The sequence below is a fragment of the Xenopus laevis genome, chromosome 1L (genome assembly GCF_017654675.1).
Source record: "Xenopus laevis strain J_2021 chromosome 1L, Xenopus_laevis_v10.1, whole genome shotgun sequence".
In the NCBI taxonomy this organism is placed as follows: domain Eukaryota; kingdom Metazoa; phylum Chordata; class Amphibia; order Anura; family Pipidae; genus Xenopus; species Xenopus laevis.
In genome coordinates, this window is record NC_054371.1 from 71,439,908 (window position 1) to 71,460,135 (window position 20,228).

Here is a 20,228-nt window from a genome sequence, read left to right on the forward strand (position 1 = left end):
TATAATAGCTTAAGAGCACTCTGGTTTGTTCACATTTTTATTTTTCTATACCTTTCTGCAATTTAGAATTACAGTGGGTTGAACCAGCTGCCTGCTTCCCTTGGAGGATTAAGCCTTCAACAGGCTCAGCAGCCAGAAGGCCTGCGTCCTATAAACCTTATCCAAGATCGAAATCTCCTTCCTATATTGAATGTGCCGGCTCCAATTCCCAACCTAAATTCAGATCTGAAAAGGTTAAACTGCAACCCCAAGTAGGTGTTAATATAACAATATGAATATCACAATAAAGTATATGTATATATTTGTGTTATAACCAGTATTAGGAAGCTGTAAAAAGCCTTTTTTTATACATGTATCTCTTAAAGGAACAGTAACATCAAAATATAAGTGTTTCAAAGTAATAAAAATATAATGTAGTGCTGCCCTGCGTTGGTAAAACTGCTGTGTAGTAGAAACACTACGCTGCTGTTTAACAAGGGGGGGGACAGCCATTAAAAGGAGAAAAGGCTTACGTTACACATCAGATAGCAGATAAGCTGTGTAGAACATAATGGTGTTATCTATTATCCACTATTTAACTTGTGCCATAAAGCCTTTTTTTCAATTTCTGCCATTTCTACACAGGATTTTTATTTATTTATTTTTAAATTGAAAAGACTATACTTGGAGAGAGAAATGCCTCGTCTTAACAAAGTCATTCTCTTCTACCTAGTTCATTTAGATGCACACTGACAAATATTCCACAGACACAAGCTCTCTTGAACAAAGCTAAGCTTCCTTTAGGATTACTACTTCATCCCTTCAGAAGCAAACCGGTAAGGAGCTGCAAGTGTTTATCATTCAAAGTGTTTTTATCTTAGCATGATTGCTTTTCTAAACTTTTATAATAATTTGTAATTAATCTAAACTTTTCTGGGAAAGTTTAGAACTGGCAATATGCTTCCTCTGTATATATATTTTTTTTTTTCCAAAATAGTTTTTCTTGCTATTTCAAACAATAACAAAAACCTAAAAGAACAAAAAGCAATGAACATCAGGTGACACATTTCAATGACAAAATAGGGTTTCTCTTGGTGCAAGGCTATATAGTCTAGCTATTCTTTGTCAGTAGAAGAAGATGCCTGTATACATTGACTTGTTTCGTGTCAGCTGAAGTATACAACAAACTAGTTAACAGTTTTCCCGATAACTCATGCGTACTGTATTTTCCTGGGAATGAGGGGGGGGGGGGAAGTAAAAGGGTTTATTAAAGGTCTTCCTCTGTATATTTAATAGAATATAGTAACTGTCAAAAATAGATTTTTGTACTTACCGTTAAATCCTTTTCTCTTGACCTACATTGGGGGACACAGGCACCATGGGGATCGTGTTGCTTGGTGAAAGGACACTAAAAGGTTAAAGTTGCTCCTCCTCCTGCTCCGGGCTTCACCCCCCCCCCTATTTCCTCAATACTCCGTTTTCTGACCGAAGAAGTGATGACGAGCACTACCATAACCCATGTGAAGAGAAGGCACCCCTCCCCAAGGCAACTAAGCACTGCAGTGACAACTGCTTTATGAATTAAACTTAGACCTTTAGCTGTAACAGAATTCAACTTAATTAACTTGAACTTAAACACAGGGAGGGAATGCCTGTGTCCCCCAATGTAGGTCAAGAGAAAAGGATTTAATGGTAAGTACAAAAATCTATTTCTCTTGCCTAGATTGGGGATAGAGGCACCATGGGGACGTCCCAAAGCTATCCATGAAGGCAGGACTTGTGACCCCTAGTGTTCAGGGAATAACTGCCTGTAACACCTTGCTCCTGAAGCTGGCTTTGGCTGAGGCGAATGTATGCACCTTGAAGAATTTGGGTAAAGTGTGGATGGATGACCACACTGCAGCCCCACAAACCTGGTCAGCTGAATAACAATAAGCTACCCCCAGAACTGTGGGTCTCTGACTTTTGACTCACACCAGGATATGAACGTCTTCCATACCCTGTGATAGATACAGGCAGAGACAGGTTTTCTGGCCCTTAGTAAGGTCGGTATAGCACGATCTGGATAGGACTAGGGCTTCAAGTGCTGTGCTGTTAAACCCAGCCGTGGTGAATTCAGATGGACGATCGGCCCCTGAGTTAAACAGATCCTTCCTCTCTGGAAGATGGAAGGGAGCATCCACTGCTAGGCTGATGAGATCGGCGAACCAGGTGTGACGTGGCCAGTATGGTGCTACTAAAATCATTTCTACCCTTTCTTGCTTTATTTTCTTGATGACCCTTGGCAGTAGCACCAATGGTGGGAAGACATATGCTAGGTGAAACTTCCAAGGTATTACAAGTGCATCCACCGCCAATGCTAGCGGGTCGTTGCTTCTTCCGATGAACCCCGGGAGTTTGTTGTTGTACCTGGATGCCATTAGGTTGACTCCGGTGTGCCCCACCTTGCTAGGATCATTTGAAAGACCTTTGGGTGTAGGCTCCACTCGCACTGATCTATTGTTTCGCGGCTGAGAAAATCTGTTATCCAATTTTCCACTCCTGGAATATGGACTGCGGAGATGGCTGGAACTGTATTCTCTGCCCACTGTAGCATCTTCTGTGCCTCGGCTAGGGCCTCTTGACTTCTTGTGCCTCCCTGGTGGTTGCCACTGCCGTCACATTGTCTGACTGTATTCTTACTGGTAGCCCTCGTAACCTGTCTGACCAGTGAAGCAATTTATTTATTTACCAATTTTTATTTTTACACTAAACAATGCCTTTAAAGTGATGATTGCTGCCGCAAGAGAGAGTTCCCGGGCACGCGGTAAGGAAGTATCCTTTACCAAGATTGTATCGGATGACGCAGGCGCTTTTGAGCTGGCACCCTCAGGGAACTGTTCGGTTTAATGAGGGCGCATTCAGGAGATGGAGGCAGTAAGGGAGACCTCACCAAGATGGCGCCTGTTAACTTTTAGCGCGAATGGCGCAGAATGGGCTATTGTGAAACGCAGTAATTGAAGGTACCCGCCCCCTTGGATTCCCATGCCTCTGCCCCTAGAAGGTACCTCCTAAGGTGTAGGGGGTGGTTTGAAAAATTTGATAGATCGTGGGCAGGGAGGAGGAATAGCTTACCTCCTCAGCCAGCCATGTGAGCTCTCTTGAAAAATACCCTTCTCTGTGACCGCAGGTGCAGCCTCCGAAGAGCGGGAACCAGTTGCCCAGGGTAGTGGGGGGGGGGAGCCTGCAGCCTCCGTAGAGTGGAAAGGCTATGGAGCATGACTTGGGAATTGTAGACTTGGCTGGAGGGGCTCTGGAAAAGACCACTCTAAAAGTGGCATGGTAACTGATTAAATCCGTACCACTGCTCCAGCCACATAGTGTCCTTCCTCCTTCTGAGGGCACTAAAAGAAAACAGAGGATTGAGGAAGTAGGTGGGGGGTGAAGCCCCGAGCAGGAGGAGGAGCAACTTTAACCTTTTAGTGTCCTTTCTCCAAGCAACAGGATCTTCGTCCCCATGGTGCCTGTGTCCCCCAATCTAGGCAAGAGAAATATATTTTTAGGCTACTTTTAAAGCTGTTCTTGCTGCTTCAATATTTTACAGATATTTTTCTTTATGGCATTCTTTAAATTCGTTGAATAGGTGTTTACATACCAGCTGCTTTATACTCATCGCCTGTCTGCTCTTCTGCTTTCATTTCAGCGGATACCAGTCTTATCTCCTAGCACAATTGTGAGGTGCAGGTCTTGCAGAACATATATTAATCCCTTTGTATCATTTATTGACCAGAGGAGGTGGAAATGCAACCTATGCTACAGGATAAATGATGGTAGGTTTACATTTATAGAAGAATTTGTGCTGCAGACATACATCATTTTGGCACATACAGGCTTATATGATATTTATCCAATATCATGTATTAGAGTAGGCCTTGACATGAGAATACTGCTATGCGATTCGTTGTCCAGAAAACCGTTAACTCGGAAATCTCTGCAATACAGGAAGGTTATCACTCAGTCCATAAGCAATTTTTTAATGGTTTCCTTTTTTTGTAATAATAGCATACATCCATACTGGTGGCAAAAGAATTGTTATATTTATTTACATTCCTAAATGTTCCTTTGTCCTTCTGACAAAATGGTTGTAGCTAAAGTGAATTCGAAACAATGGGAAATGTATACAATTCCAAGTATATGACAAGTGTTAACTGTCTAACCATTACCAGGTTTACATGACTTGTTTTCTAAATTAATTTGCAAAAGAATAAAAGTATACAGTCTGGTTCACAAATCTAATACAAAGCATTGAAAATAGCATCTAGCAGGAGAAGCTAGCTAGGAGTATGGGTAATACCTCTGTAATTTAACCATGGGGACCAAATTTTGTTAAATTGCTTTTGTTTATCTGTCAATAAAGAAGTCTGCTCTTCTAGTACCATGATGTTGTCCATTCTAATTTTGGAGAAATCTAATGAGGATGTACGCCATGATTTTGCTATAACCTGTTTGGTAGCAATAAATATGACCGTTGTAAACTTAAGCTGAAAATTAAACAGGCTTTCGATTGCTCAATAAGCCAAAGCCTCATATTTTTTTTCCAAAGAAGTCCCTATACAATTATCTATCGCCGTATAGACCCGAATCCAAATACGTTTTACTATAGAGCAGTTCCAACAAATATGGGACATTTTACCCTCCACATTACAGCCCCTAAAACAGTTGGGGGAAAAGGGCCAGGTAACCATTTTGCTATTTTGGCTGGGGCCAAGTACCAATGTTGCAATACTTTAAATGAAGTTTCCTGAATCAAGGTGTTAATTAAACATTTTGCAGACTGTTGTAAGATGTCATCCCAGACTTCCTCTGTCTGCCAGTTCCCAAGTTTCATTTGCCAGTTCTTCACCTTTTAGTTGGAGGATTGGATCAATAGATATCAGATCTCTATAAATTTTTGAGACAAACTAGGTGGGTGATGGTATGTCTTTACCTTTGAGGAGGGAGGATTCATAATGGTGGATTTGGGCCAGGCGTAAATGGAGGAATGTTAAACTTCTCTATAAGAGATGGTATTGCGAGGAGTGAACCTGCTTTAGGCAGATACCAGATTCTGGATAGTCTTGAATCTTGCCACCTGGTGAAATTAGCAGTCAGCCTGGGTGGAAATGCCTTGTTCTCTGGCCATCCTAGCAATGTGTGTGTGTGTGTATTGATACCAGAGCATGGTGTTTTGTCACCTGGTCCCATAATCGCAGTTCTTGTTTCAAAACATAATTCTTGGTCTAAGGTGTTTAGGAATCCATAATAAATTGGAAAAGGAGTAGCTTTTTAGGTCTGCCTCTTCCAAATAAACCCACTGTGGAGTGGTTATTTTCCATTTGGCTTAATTGAGACACTATAAAATCTTTTTTAAAATCCAGGACTCCCAAACCTCCGTTATGTGTGTGGCGGGAAATACTTTTCCTGGGAATTCAAGGTTTAATTTTGTCCCAAATATATGTATAACATATCTTATGTAAGCTTTAAAAAAAAAAAAAAAAAGGTGAAGTACTAGCAGATAGCACTAGGACTCTGGGTAGAATTATCATTTTAATGGAGTGAATACGACCCAACCAGGAGATATTTGGGTTTTCAATGTTTGCAAAGTATTACCTATTTATTGTAGTAGGGTTGGGTAGTTAGCTTCATAAAGGATTTGATGAGAACTAATCAAATTAATGCACAGAAATTTCAATCTGTTAGGTAGTGAATGAGCTTACACAGGTCAGCGAAAAAGGAATCATTTGTTCAACAAAATGTAATGAAATCAAAAAACATTGTTACTTTTTATCTTTTTTCATACGAGTGCAGAGACGTGCAACGAAACTGGTTAGGGGGATGAAAGACTTAAATTATAAGGGTAGACTGTCAAGGTTGGGGTTGTTTTCTCTGGAAAAAAGGCGCTTGCGGAGGGACATGATTACACTTTTACAAGTACATTAGAGGACATTATAGACAAATAGCAGGGGACCTTTTTACCCATAAAGAGGATCACCGTACCAGAGGCCACCCCTTTAGACTAGAAGAAAAGAACTTTCATTTGAAGCAATGTGGGGGGTTCTTCACAGTCAGGACAGTGAGGTTGTGGAATGCACTGCCGGGTGATGTTGTGATGGCTGATTCAGTTAATGCCTTTAAGAGTGGCTTGGATGATTTTTTGGACAGACATAATATCAAAAGCTATTGTGATACTAAGCTCTATAGTTAGTATAGGTATGGGAATATAGAATTAAATTAAAAGTAGAGGGGTGTGTGTATGGATGCTGGGTCTTCATTTTGAGGGGTTGAACTTGATGGACTTTGTCTTTTTTTCAACCCAATTTAACTATGTAACAAACTATGTAACTATGTATATTAACATGTTTATCATTATGCAGAAAATGATATGTAAAATTATGTGTTTGTGTTTTTAGTACCAGAAGAATTTATGTATAACCCAGTGACTCGATCCTATGGGGAGCCTCACAAACGTCCAGAGGTTCAGAATTCATCGGTGGAGTTTATTGCTTCGTCTGACTATATGGTAGGTTTTTTTTAAATTCTTATTTTTTCAGTATGTTAAGTTTAAGAAAGGGCAATCAGCCTTGTTTTTGACAGCATGTGCCTTACATTGCACAAAGCCACACTGAAAGTTTTGTTGTGTAGTGTACGTAGCTCTTCTGGGCTGTGCACATACTATAAATTAGAGATCGTTTTTTATGGATCAGTGACATCATGTGTTCCGTGCCCATGGTGCTAGATAATGCTGCCTAGTGCCTGAGCTCTAATGTGCTGGGTACCTGGTCTGTTAGGATATATCATTATAAAGTACATAGTGTTGTTCTTTGTTTCAATATTATGGCAATATTGTATGCAATTTTATGGGCTAATATTGATTGTCTTGCTGTGGAATAAATATGCTTATAGCAATGCAAAGATGGTAACAAAACATTGGGAATATCCATAGACTACAGGTTATAGTTCATTAAAATTGTGCAAGCAGCACACATGGTCATATTCACAGTTTTACTACGGACAGATTGCTATGGCTGGTCATGTAGGATAATGTATTAAACCATATTGTTTATTGTTCTCTCATCTGTATAGAGATTTAATGAGCTTGCAATGGCTTGCTATTGTTTGCTTCTGTTCCCAACATACCACTATGCGCTGACATAAATAATGACTGAGCTGCCTTTTCTCTCATGACAGTCATGTTACTATCATTCATTTTATCAAAATATCTTTACAGCAAACAATACTCCACTTTTGCACCACAAGAAGTTGTTTATGCTCATAAATAAACATATATTGATCTCAATTTTTCTCTCTCTCTCAAGCTACGGCCTCCTCCACCGGCAGTATATCTGTTTGTTCTGGATGTCTCGTACAATGCTATTGAATCTGGATACTTGAGGGTCTTTTCCCAGTCCCTTCTGGATAATTTGGACAAGTAAGTATATTATTATATATACTTATGTTAGTTGACAATACCAGGCTGTAGTTCTATAATATAATGGGGATTCATATTTTATTATGAATAGCTACCTCACCAACAATTGATAATTCTGATGAGCTTATTTAGTTTCTGTTGTTTTATTTAAGATATAGAAAAGAAAAGAAAAGAAAAGTTGACGGTGTATCACACATGTTCACCTGGTAGCATTCTAGAGAGCTAATTAAACCAATATAGAGAGTGGACACCTGGATTCTAGATGTCTCCAAGTTTTACATTTACAATCAGTTGCACTAAATTAAAACCGTTTTGTTCTGCACCCCCAAAGTTGTTCCTGGATAGCAATGTGGTCTGTGTATCACTACCATAAGCAGCAGGCCCATAGTCCACACAATTTCAATGTGCTCATAACATTAATGGATTATAACCAGGCACAGCTTAATGTCTTATTTGTCTCTTGGTGTCATTTTCACTATAATCACTATAATCAGGATCTTATCCCAGTTGCTACATTCCACTGCAGTTACCAAATATTAGATGTGCAATTTTGACTGATTAAATATTTTACATTTTAATTTTTAAAAAAATCCTCTGTAAAGTACAGGTTTAAGTTGATTGATAAATTATTGGTGATAATTCAAGTATGGACAAATTGTTTAATAACTTTTACATGAAAAATGTTCCTTTTTTGTTTTCACAGGCTACGAGGAGATTCCCGAACCAAAATAGGATTTATTACTTTTGACAGTACTGTTCATTTTTACAATTTACAAGAAGGCCTTTCTCAACCCCAGATGTTGATGGTTACAGATATTGAAGGTAAGTTATAACCATTGGGGAAATGTGTGTTAGTCATATATGTCTCTTAATGTTCTCCATGAAGTAACTTTGTTTAGACACATTTTAAAATCTAAAACAAATGGGCTATTGTTCAGTACCCATATTTCACTGTTGGGAGTTCATCTGTGTAACCCGTTTGAAGTGGATTTGCCTATATTAAGCTGAAGCCAATCACAACATTAGAAATTTACAATTCAAAGTAGGTTTCATTTACTACGTCTACATAATATGGACAAAACATGCCTTTGCCACAGTGCTATATGGATAGCTGTTTAACTGTAAGAGCTGCATTTTCAGTGTTTAATGTGATGCAAGGTCTCAATGTGATGATACATCAGACAAGGAAGTCTATGGAATCCTCTTGTAGGTTAAGTATATTTAAAAATGTATATGTTTATGCTGTAGAGGTCCATGTGCTTCACTTCATACCAAGCAGGGCTTTATGGCTGGAGACCATACATCAGATTTGTTAGATCAGCATGTAATCTATTATAGACATTATGATCTATTATAACTCTTAGGAGCCATAATATAAATATAGACTCATGAATTCAATGGCTGCTTTATGGGTCAAAATTTCATGATGATATTTATTCTCCTAGTACATACCTCTGTTGATTAAATAAATGATCTTTCATTACTTTATGCAGCTGCAAATGTAGGTTGGTACTAATAAAACAGCATTCAATTATATGACCCTTTACTTTTTTTACTGTTTGCCTTTATTTTAGATATTTTCTTGCCTACACCTGATGGTTTGCTTGTAAATATGCATGAAAGCAAAGAGGTATGATAATATTTATAACTAATTCCAGTAAAGTGGAAGTTTAAGTTGGAAGTCTACTGTTGTGAGGGACACTTTGCATAATGTAAATAACTTTTTGCTTGTCATGTTGAAATGGGTTGTGTGAATATTCTTGACTAAGATGGCTTCCTGTTGTAAGTACACTAATGAACTCCAACAAAAACCAAATTTTCTTTTCATTACCAGGAATACCGTTTTGACATTCATTCATCTAGTCCTACTGTAAAAAAATAGTTCTTAATTATAATTCTTTATATACCGTATGGATGTTGCATATTTTCAAGAATAAGCTTTTAATAATCTTTGTGCATTGGGCTTCCATACCAGCTTTTTATGTCAGTGGCCATATTCATGGCTAGTGACATCTTTAACTTACCCTACAAATCCCATTAGTGTAGAACTGTCTCCAAGCCTCCCACATACCCCTCCAATACACATCTTGGGCCCATCAGTGACAGCATAACCCATATTTACTATGCCTAAAAATTGTAGTGAATACATTAAAATGTAAATATTTAGCACCACAGTAAGCATTGATGCGCAGTGTGTAGCTTTTAATTGGACTTGCAAGATTTTATTGCTCTCTAACAAAATGACCATCTTATCTTGCAGCTCATCAAGGATCTGTTAACTGCTTTGCCCAGCATGTTTGCCAACACAAGAGAAACGCATAGTGCTCTAGGTCCTGCCCTTCAAGGAGCTGTCAAATTGATGTCTCCTACAGGAGGCAGAATTTCAGTTTTTCAAACTCAGCTGCCATCTTTAGGAGCAGGACTTTTGCAGTCAAGAGAGGATCCAAATCAAAGATCAAGTACTAAGGTACAATGTGATTGTTGTATTAACTAAGTTAATTATCCTGTTTTGTTTTTGTTTTTTTAAGAAAGAAAACAACTTAATGTCAGTGTCCTTGTCGCAATAAATTAACCTTTGCCTGATTTAGTCAGATCTGGGAAAGTTACTGTTGTTTTTCTGCCAACAGTATCTTTAAGACTGCTTGATAAATAGACCAGTCACTTGTATATTGTTTTTGCCCTTACATGGACCAATAAGAGTTCCGAATTTTGTGGCTTCTTTAATATTTATATTTTTCTTCTGCAACTCTCGGCTTGTAATATTGACTGTCTACACACCAATATTGCAACTAAAATAAATACATTTGTTGGTTCAGGAATAAAATTTTATTTGGTAGAGTGAATTATTTGGAAAGTACACCATGAAAATCATACAGAATCCAGTTAAAGGGATTGTTCACCTTTCAGATAACTTTTAGTATGATGTAGAGAGGGATATTCTGAGACAATTTGCAATTGGTTTTCATTTTTTATTATTGAAGGTTTGAGTTATTCAGCAGCTCTTCAATTTGCATCTTAAGCAATCTGGTAACTAGGGTCCAAAATATCCTAGCAACCATGCATTGATTTAAATAAGAGACTGGAATATGAATAGGAGAGGCCTGAATAGAAGGATCAGTAGTAACAATACATTTTTAGCCTTACAGAGCATTTGTTTTTTTAGAAAGGAGTCAGGGACGCCCATTTGAAAGCTGCAAAGCGTCAGAAGAAATTGGCAAATAACTATAAAACTATAAAAAAGAAATAATGAAAACCAATTGAAAAGTTGCTTAAAATTGCCCGTTCTATAACATAATAAAAGTTACCTTAAAGGTGAACCACCCTTTTAACTCTACTAACAAATGCAAATTGTAAATAAACCCAATAGGACTGTTTGCCAGTCCCCAGTATATTTATGCAGTTTAGTTCAGATCAAGTGCAAGGAAATTTAAAAAAACACAATTAATCGCATGAATGGAGTGTTGGTGAGATGGCCTATTGGGATCTTCTGGATATTGGCTTTCCAGATAAGAGATCCCACACCTGTAAACAATTTTATTACCATCTACTGTGTTTTTATAGCTTGGGTTCAGTTAAACATTCAAGTGCTTATGAATAGCCTGTCTGATTTGTCTTATGTTTTTGTTGTGAAGGGGGTGCAACATCTGGGCCCAGCCACTGACTTTTACAAGAAATTAGCACTGGACTGCTCAGGACAACAAACTGCTGTGGATTTGTTTTTGTTAAGTTCCCAATATTCTGACCTTGCCTCACTAGGTATGCTGTATTCTTATCTTTGTGTTTTATGTAATTTACTGTATTAAAAAAAAAAAACTGGAGGTGCTGATTTATTAAGCTCCCCCCAGGGATCAAAGTTGCTAACCTTTTACCCTGGGTCAGAGAACCTCTTTAATAGATGAACCTGCCCAGGGTTATTGGCTGTAGAGTAGGGCAAAAGTATTGTCCCATGCCTTGTAGTGGCTTGGGCTGGGTGCATGCACAGTGTTTGGAAGCTGTGCTCCACTGCATGTTCACCCAGTTTGTTTCTTAAAAGGGGACACGTCACCCAAGAAAATAATTCCAAATCCTATTTTTATCATGTTAATCAAGCAAAATGAACTTTTATTACGCTGTAAACATTTTTGAATCTTGTTTCCTTCAGTCTGGGAATTCATAATTATAGCAAGCAGGCAGGAGCCATTTTGTGGACACTGTTATTAAGACAGTTACACAATTAATGGTTAAGAGAACAATGTGGGGAGTGCAGTGACATCTAGTAAGTGCTGAATGGAAAGTGAAAGTAATTGCCTGCCCCGCCTCTATGACTAAGGCATAGAGGAGGGTCAGGCAATACTTGATTGACAGCTGAGATTTTTAAATGAGTTTACAACAGCTACGAATTCTTAAATAAAAAAAAATGTTTGTGTTTCATGTTTAATTTGAAAAGGACATTTATTATACAGCTTTTTATGTCTGGGTGACGGGTCCACTTTAAGGGACACATAGAAGCACCAGTAAGATGGCACCATTATTCATGTTTTAATTAAGTGTTGCACTGGCCTGGGCTAAAAGACTTATGTCACTCAGATGCCTAACAAATCATGTTTGCCTTGATTGAAAGATCTAATATGGTCAGGGTACAAAGGAAATAAAATAAAGGTATATGATTTTGAGACTTAACAATTGCATGGTCTGGTTGAAATGTACAATGCAAAATGAAAAAATAGGCAAGAGGTAGGAAAATACACAGCTGTACTTGCTTTATGCTATAACTCTAGCTGAAAAATGTATTGCTTATATTTTCAGCTTGGTCTAGAGCGAAGCCTTATTATAGGTGGTATTTGGCAAAGGAATAAATAAGGCTTCTGTTTGTTCTGTAACAATAAATAATGGTAAAAGCACTGAAATTGGTTCTAACTTTTCCATTTGGATCTATTAATTCATTAATATAATAAAGTGATATTCCTAATTATTATAAAAACATTCCAGTCATTTTATTATTTTAAAAACATTTCTAACCCTGTACTTTTTTTTTTTTTTTTCCCCCTCTTATAGCTTGTATGTCAAAATATTCTGCAGGATGTGTATATTATTACCCCATGTTCCACCATACCCATAATTTAGCTCAGGCAGAAAAGCTGAAGAAAGATCTTGATCATTATCTCACAAGAAAGATTGGATTTGAAGCTGTTATGAGAATACGATGTACTAAAGGTATGTAATTTAGTAAATTGCATGCGGATACTTAAGAGTAGATTCTGTCAGGTTTTTAAAGTGACTACTCTGTACAGTATAGCAAACAATCACCTACTGCCATATTATTTTTTTGGGGGGTCCAGCACTGCATTGCAGTCCACAAAGAGATAATTTTATCATGTTCGGTCTCGATCCACCTATTTGTACTCTATCTGATGATGGGAAATACACACCAACCCAGCTTTGCTGTCAGGTCCGGCTCTCCATGGAATACAGTCATGCACATTGCATACACAATCCTAATATAAAATCCAGTGCATTTCCATAACCTGTCCAGAGAGACACATTTGACCTGTGAGAATTTACTTTTATTTGAATAATTGAATTTTAAAAATATGCAAATATGTAGGGTTTTATTCACTATAGCAGCGTAAGGTACCTATACTCGAAACATTACCCAGATTTGATGAGACCTAAACACACACACACACACACACCCACACCTTGACATAAGCAATACATTTGATTTATCAATGCTGTGTAAATGTTTATATTACAGGTCTCTCAATACACACTTTCCATGGGAATTTATTTGTACGTTCTACGGATCTTCTGTCACTTGCTAATATTCATGAAGATGCTGGGTTTGCAGTACAAATGTCTATTGAGGAAAGCCTAACGGACACGTCTTTGGCTTGTTTTCAAGTTGCGCTTCTTTATACATCTCGCAAAGGTATTACAACTAATCTAGTGGGTCTTAACATGTACTTGTAAATACCCACAGTCTATGGGCATCCAAAAATTATGCCCATAAACTGTAATGGGTCAAAAAATGTTGTCGCCCATAGACTTTTCAATGCATTTCAGCAAATTTACACCGTTTTGCGGATTTTCGGTGAAACAGGTCAGATTCGCCCATCAAACTAATTTTGTGCAGAACATTAACCTTATATTTAGCATCTCTTTTTAAAGAAAGATGCTGTTCGTATACCATTAGCTCTTAGTATAATGTAAATAGTGATGTTCTAAGACTGTATTCAGCTGCGATTTTTCCTGCAGTTTTACAAGTTGCCATTTAAACTGCCTTCTCATTGCTAAGCGTGCATTTATCAGGTCCTGCTAGTGGATGCTAATGGAAGTGACCACAAAAATTATGATTTACCACAAATGAGTTTGGTTGGAATTTATGTGGGCTGTAACCCTACAAGTATTTCAATTTGAAAGTGCCAGCCACAATGTATGTTGCATTGCCAGAAGGTTTGGCTGGTTTACTACTTTTAGAATATACTAATTGCCTTGCAATATAGTGCATGGAGATGTTTTTAAATGCAACTGTACTTTGCAGTGTACATACTGTACATTTTTTTTTATATTGCACATCATAATTTCAAATGGTTCTTTTTCCTGCTCAGGTCAGCGTAGGATTCGTGTCCACACATTGTGCTTGCCAGTCGTAAATTCACTGCCTGATGTGTTTGCCGGAGCAGATGTTCAAGCAATTACCTGCCTTTTGGCAAATATGGGTATGTAAATCTATATTTAAGCTGGTGTGGTAAATAAGGAAAGATCTATGCTTTGATATGTGCATTCTATCATTTTATTTTTTGCTTTTAAGGGCACCTTATTGTAACTGAAAAATAATTCACATGCAACGTCTGTAAATGCCTTGGAATTCATAAAATATCAGGGTTTTTTTTCCCCCCTTGCCAGTTTATTCTGGTCATTCTAGACTAATTTACAATTTGTTTCTACAGCTGTAGACAGGTCAATTTCCTCAAGTCTTTCTGATGCAAGAGATGCTTTAGTAAATGCAGTAGTAGATTCATTGGCGTCCTACAGTTCGACACTTTCAAACCTTCAGCAGTCCACATTGATTTCACCAAATTCTCTCAGAATGTTTCCACTTTATATGTTGGCACTCCTGAAACAGGTATGTTCCAGTTACCTTTTTTTTTTCTTTTTTTCAACAATCATTTATCATTAGAAAATTAGTGTTACTAATTATCTGATCCATAACTGTTATTTCGTAGGACTAAACTTTTATTTTCTAATTTCTGGGACTGGCAAAATAGTGACAGTTATTGACAGCAACCAAAAATTCTCAAAATGTGTGATATCGGTTGTAAATAGGAAGAGCTTATTGATTGCATGCGCAGTAAGTTCCTTTCTTAATGATGTTTTTTCATAACGCCGCATGGTAAATAAGCAGGAACTGTACCTGGACAACTGTACTTGTATGGTCAGATAAAAACTAATAATAACACTTTCTTTTTAGAAAGCCTTCAGAACTGGCACTAGCACACGACTGGACGATAGAGTGTTTGCAATGTCTCATATGAAATGTCAGCCAGTTGGCCGTCTAATGAAGATGATTCATCCACACCTCTACAGAATAGACAGACTTACCGATGAGGTATGACCATATCTGCATTTAATATGAAGCAATTTCAGAAAAAGCTGTTAGCGTGAAGTGACAGATCTTTTGATAGACAGGTCCTTTGCTATAAATGTGGTTTGATAGACGAAAAGGAAAGAGATTGTGAGAGCTCGGTCTAAGCTGTGCTGTAGTGTAGATTAGCTTCTATTTTTTTAGCACTCTTCTAACCTACACTCTGCAGTTGCTGCAACAAACTACCTACAGCCATTATTTATGCACAAAAGAGAAAAAAAGGCAGGCTTAAATTCATCCTGTGCCAATCCCATTAAAAAAAATGACAAGCATTGATGTGTTGGTACCACATTATGGCTAAAATATCAAGCATGCATACCACATGTACTGCCTGCTGTGTACTAAATAAGTGCATGTAAAAACATTAAACCCCTGGCAACATTGGGCTTTCTGAGCAAAGGGTAAGTGAACACCACTTAGTTGCAAATAATGCATATTGTTCTGGGTACTCCAAGATTGATAATGCTTCTATAGCTCCTGAGTAGCCCTTTTTATTACACTTATGTTGAACAATGAGGTATGCTGCCCTTTTAACAGACCTTTGTGAAAATGAATTCTGCTACATTGTTTCATGTGTCAGGCATGGACAGATTTTTGATCAGATTCTACTTTCAGCAACTGTGTTTACAAATAATCACTGACAATGTATAATGTGTGCTGGAATTTAGTTAAAAATTACTTTTTCTTTCATTGAATGCTTTAAAATGGGTCATTTATACAAAGGTACCCCAGGTACAGTAATACCTGTATGAAATCCAAGCATTGCATAGATAGGCTAAATAGAGCACCACGTAACCAGGGGAACACATTATATCTTGCAAAGAAGTGCTGATTTCATGCATTTATTATTAAAAGTTATTCATAATTATCTCAGTTTAAAGAGGCGATTAATGAAATGTATATTTTAATCTCAAATTTCAACAGTGTTTCACAGACTGCATTATACAGCAGAATCTCTGATGCCTTGGGCTTTAAATTGAGTCCCTCAAAGTATAGCTGATTAGCACATTTAACACACTTACTTAGGCTAATTTTATTTATCGAATTTCACTGGATAAATATTTACATTTGCCATGTCCTATAAAACAAAGTATAAGGGCATAGCTTTAATAAACGAATCTCTGAATATTTGCCTTTGTATGTAGGAGTGCTACTTGCCACATTGCTTCTTTTGGCTTAGGAATTCCTAATCGAAAACAAGCAGTGGCAATAGAGAAAGCCTTTGCCAAGACAAGTAATAGTCTTATTCTCTCTTGTGTTTTACATTCAAATGGAGTATTGATGAACACTGCTCACAATAGACCATTAAACCATTTGCAGTGCTAACATGGCTTTAATTCTTTTTTCATAGGGTGCTATTCATGTAAATGACTGTGTTGTGCCACAACCTTCTCTTCAGTCTTTATCAGCAGAAAAACTGTCAAGGGAAGGGGCATTCCTTATGGATTCTGGTTTGGTATGTTTGACGTTTATTTATACTGCAAGTCTTCAAAATTTCCAAAACTAGTAGGGCTGCACAGTGTGATTTAGTGTGATGACACAGTCAACCATAATCAGCAGAGAAGCCTGTTGTTTTTACCTACTTAATTGCCATAAAGTATACACTATGGAATTTGAGAATTCTATCTTGGGTGGTAGATTGGACAAGTTCTCTACTCAAAATTGAATAATTATGTCTAGGGACAAGCTTAGTCCATCTACCACCAGAGGTATAGCTCATGCTAAAAGGCAAATTGAAAAAAAAACGTTTCAAGATGATCTATCTCTGTCTGCCACTTGATTATGAAAGCCATAGACCGTCCCAGGAGATCCCTTAAATTGATGGCTCTGAAACCTTCTGCCACCATGAGTCTTTTAGTTTGAGTTATAGTCCTTCTTGAACACAAACATACTCAAGACTGTCAGTATATTTTTTAATAACACATTTTATTCTTTTTGCAGTCTCTCTACATTTGGATAGGAAGGAATTGTTCAAATAGCTTTTTAAGTGATGTTCTTGGATTTCCAAACTATGCATCCGTTCCACAGAAATTGGTGAGTGTGTTAAAAGCTTAATTGTTCCAAAGCTAGGCTAAGGTAACGGTTACAATGTTTTCATATACTTTACTACTTTTTCTATTTAAAAAATGTCCATATACAGTTAGGTCCATAAATCTTTGGAATTGTGTTAAAAAAAGGCTTTAGTTCCTAACCTTTTCATGCAATCTTTTTGTTCAACCCACTGAAAGTCTGCAGTTCAACTACATCAGAATTGTTTCGTTTAAAATTCATTGTGGTAATGTACAGAATCAAAATTAGAAAAAAGTGGTCTCTGTCCAAATATTTATGGACCTAACTGTAAGTCTTAGACTTTCATTTAATGCAGCAGTAGGACTGCCAAGTAGAACTAGTTAATAATGAAGAAAAAAGTAGATGTCTGGGTTGAATGAAGAAAAAAGTAGATGTCTGGGTTGAGACTAGAACAGGAGAGAGAATTTGAGTATTGTGTAGTAGTGATGTTTGAATTTATACAACCTGATTAATTACCCATGGGAGGAAGCAAAAGAAAATGAATGTGTTCTGTTCTGCTTGCCTTTATAGACCTGTCTCCCAGATTTAAACACAACAGCATCAGAAAGACTGAGAAATTTTATTTCATGGCTCAAAGAAGATAGTCCATTAAACCCTGTTCTGTATGTAATAAAGTAAGTCCTAGTTTTTGTTATTTTAAATGTTTTAAAGAGTCCTTTTGTATATGCAAACTGCAAATGGTTACTCCCAGTTATCATACCATTCAGTTGCGTCTTCTCCACTTTTCTAGTTTGCTGAAAGTGGAATATACAAAATACATATTGGAAATTTTTGTTGTCATTTTCATGCCGAAATCCACTCCGTGTGTCTGTACACAGGCTGACTTCATTTCAGTGCATTGTGAAAGGTAGTTAATCGGCTTTTCTCCAATTTCATATAAAACACGGGTGTAGAAAAGACTATCATAAGCCTTGTGTGCCACTAGCATTTGTTCTTTATTTAATCATTCAAAATGTTTAATTAGTGACAAGCAAGTCAACATTTCAGTTCTTATCTTTAGCAAGTCTTGATAAAGCTCAAAGATACGGACCAAAATTTTGACATTTAGTTAGGAACGTCAAAATGTGTTCAGTCACTCAGTCTGTCTGTCGCGGTTCAAAGGAGAAGACATAACTGGTCATTCATTGACCTTGCATATATGTGTGCCATTGGTTTGTGTGAGTACTGTGCCTCATTATTCAGAAGGATTTGGGGAATATGCACATAACTGAAAGATATATTTTTCATGGAAAGGCTTTTTATGTATGAAAAAACTCCCTGTAAGGGCAGAATACGAGAAGATTTGGGGAGATTTAGTCGCCCGGTGACCAAATCTCATCTTTGGGCGACTAATCTCCCCGAACTGCCTTCCCGCCGGCTAGAATCTGAATCGCAGCACTTCGTTTTCCGAAGTTGCCTCACAAGGAAACTTCGGGCGACTTCTGAAAACAAAGTGTTCAAAGTTCGGGGAGATTAGTCGCCCGAAGAAGACCAATTTGATTCTAGCCGGCGGGAATGTAGTTCCGGGAAATTAGTCGTCCGAAGCGGCGATTTGTTGCCAGGCAACATCTCCTGAATCTCCGTTGGTCTCTGCCCTAACACAAAACCTTTACATCATGCAGTTTTCACCAGTTGATGCAAACTATATTGAATGCAGAATGTGCCTCTTAAATATAAAATGCCATGGATTTAAGAAGCATGTTTTTTAAGCACTATTGCAATATTTGAAAGGCCATTAACTAACTATTGTGTTGACTGTGTTACTGTAGGTGCTCGCAGGTAGAGGGTAGACAAAAGCTTTATTAATAATGATTTGGGGAGAAATCTTTGGACTTCCTGTCATGGTTTATGCATATGGTATTACATACATCTGGCCTAATACCATGGTATAATTATTGGCCCTTTACTTGTATTCTGATATTAATCTTTGAAAAATATATAAATATACCTCTTCAATTCTTAGGGACGACAGTGCAGCAAAGACTAACTTCTTTCAACATTTAATTGAAGACCGGACGGAAGCTGCATTTTCATACTACGAGTTCCTGCTTCATATTCAGCAGCAAGTTTGCAAGTGAAGATGCAATACAGAAATGCAGCGAGGCAGAAAGTTCCCAAGAAAGGTGTGTGTGGATTAAATGGAAACTGACAAAGCAAGCAATGTATGAAGAGCAAGTTTCCATTATGAGAAGCAAAGTTGGAGGAGACAAGAGTATAGCTTCAGTTCTATGCAGGTTTATGTATGTTGAGTTAAGTAGCATTATGGTGCTGTGGTCATTTTATGTGAGCAGGTTCTTTCTTTGCAGAGGAATTAGCAAAAATTTTATTATTTACTTTATTATTCATCTTTCCTTCCGGAATAAAGAGATGCCAAACACCAGTTGTACCTTTAAACATTTTAAATGAATATTTATGAAATTTGGCATCCTTGACCCGGAAGATTAGACTTAAATGACTTATATTGAGATAACAATAAAATATCTAATGTAAATAGATTTGTATTTGTAAAGTAAATGGAAACATGTAACTACTGATTTACTGAATTAAGTGTGGAACTCATAAGTCCAACAGAGGTTTGCTTGGGTCTGAAAGAAGTTTATCACCACCAGATCCTCTCCTCTTTCTGTTACAACTTTTCTGTGAATATATTTATGACGGACCTGTTAATTAAAATATTTTGCTTGATAATGTGTTTTTATACCTAAGTAATAGCTATTTTTAACTTTAAGGTATGCACACACAATATATATTATAATTGACACTTTGTTTGAGTAAACATTTTAATCCCTTGTGTTTGACTTTTAACTCGGTTTGTTCTTCTTTTAAAATATTTTTATTGTAAATCATCACAATCCACTAAATATTATGCATAATGCTTTGTTATGCAAAATATACCCAATAGATCTATTATAAGCGCAGCTAGTAGAAAGGTATACTGTTGTGGCTATCTAGGCAGCTGGTTTTGGGTGCTTTTTTTTTCTCGACAAGGAAAAGCTAAAATTAAGGAAGCTTCATCGGAAAGGTCTATATAAATCACCAGTAAACCCTAAAAGTAATGCTGCTCTGAGTCCTCTAGCAAAAGAAAAAGTGTTTTGTTCCTTTTATTGTGTACACATGGATTTCTGCATC

At 37.2% G+C, this 20,228-nt stretch overlaps 1 protein-coding gene across 2 annotated transcripts in view; it reads left to right on the forward strand.

Annotated features, from left to right (window-relative positions):
* Positions 1-19,890, forward strand: part of sec24b.L (SEC24 homolog B, COPII coat complex component L homeolog) — a 40,579-nt gene extending 20,689 nt beyond the window's left edge. For both annotated transcript variants that reach the window (XM_018251284.2, XM_041590086.1), the window contains 18 exons: positions 67-251; positions 713-815; positions 3,662-3,788; positions 6,408-6,517; positions 7,314-7,426; positions 8,130-8,248; positions 9,001-9,056; positions 9,687-9,893; positions 11,059-11,182; positions 12,461-12,619; positions 13,161-13,334; positions 14,014-14,124; positions 14,356-14,531; positions 14,877-15,014; positions 16,402-16,506; positions 16,992-17,084; positions 17,631-17,734; positions 19,063-19,890. In XM_018251284.2, the coding sequence (XP_018106773.1) occupies positions 67-251; positions 713-815; positions 3,662-3,788; positions 6,408-6,517; positions 7,314-7,426; positions 8,130-8,248; positions 9,001-9,056; positions 9,687-9,893; positions 11,059-11,182; positions 12,461-12,619; positions 13,161-13,334; positions 14,014-14,124; positions 14,356-14,531; positions 14,877-15,014; positions 16,402-16,506; positions 16,992-17,084; positions 17,631-17,734; positions 19,063-19,177 (2,319 nt within the window). In that variant the 3' untranslated portion in view covers positions 19,178-19,890. The remainder of the gene's footprint in view (positions 1-66; positions 252-712; positions 816-3,661; positions 3,789-6,407; positions 6,518-7,313; positions 7,427-8,129; positions 8,249-9,000; positions 9,057-9,686; positions 9,894-11,058; positions 11,183-12,460; positions 12,620-13,160; positions 13,335-14,013; positions 14,125-14,355; positions 14,532-14,876; positions 15,015-16,401; positions 16,507-16,991; positions 17,085-17,630; positions 17,735-19,062) is intronic.
* The last annotated feature ends 338 nt before the right edge of the window (positions 19,891-20,228 follow it).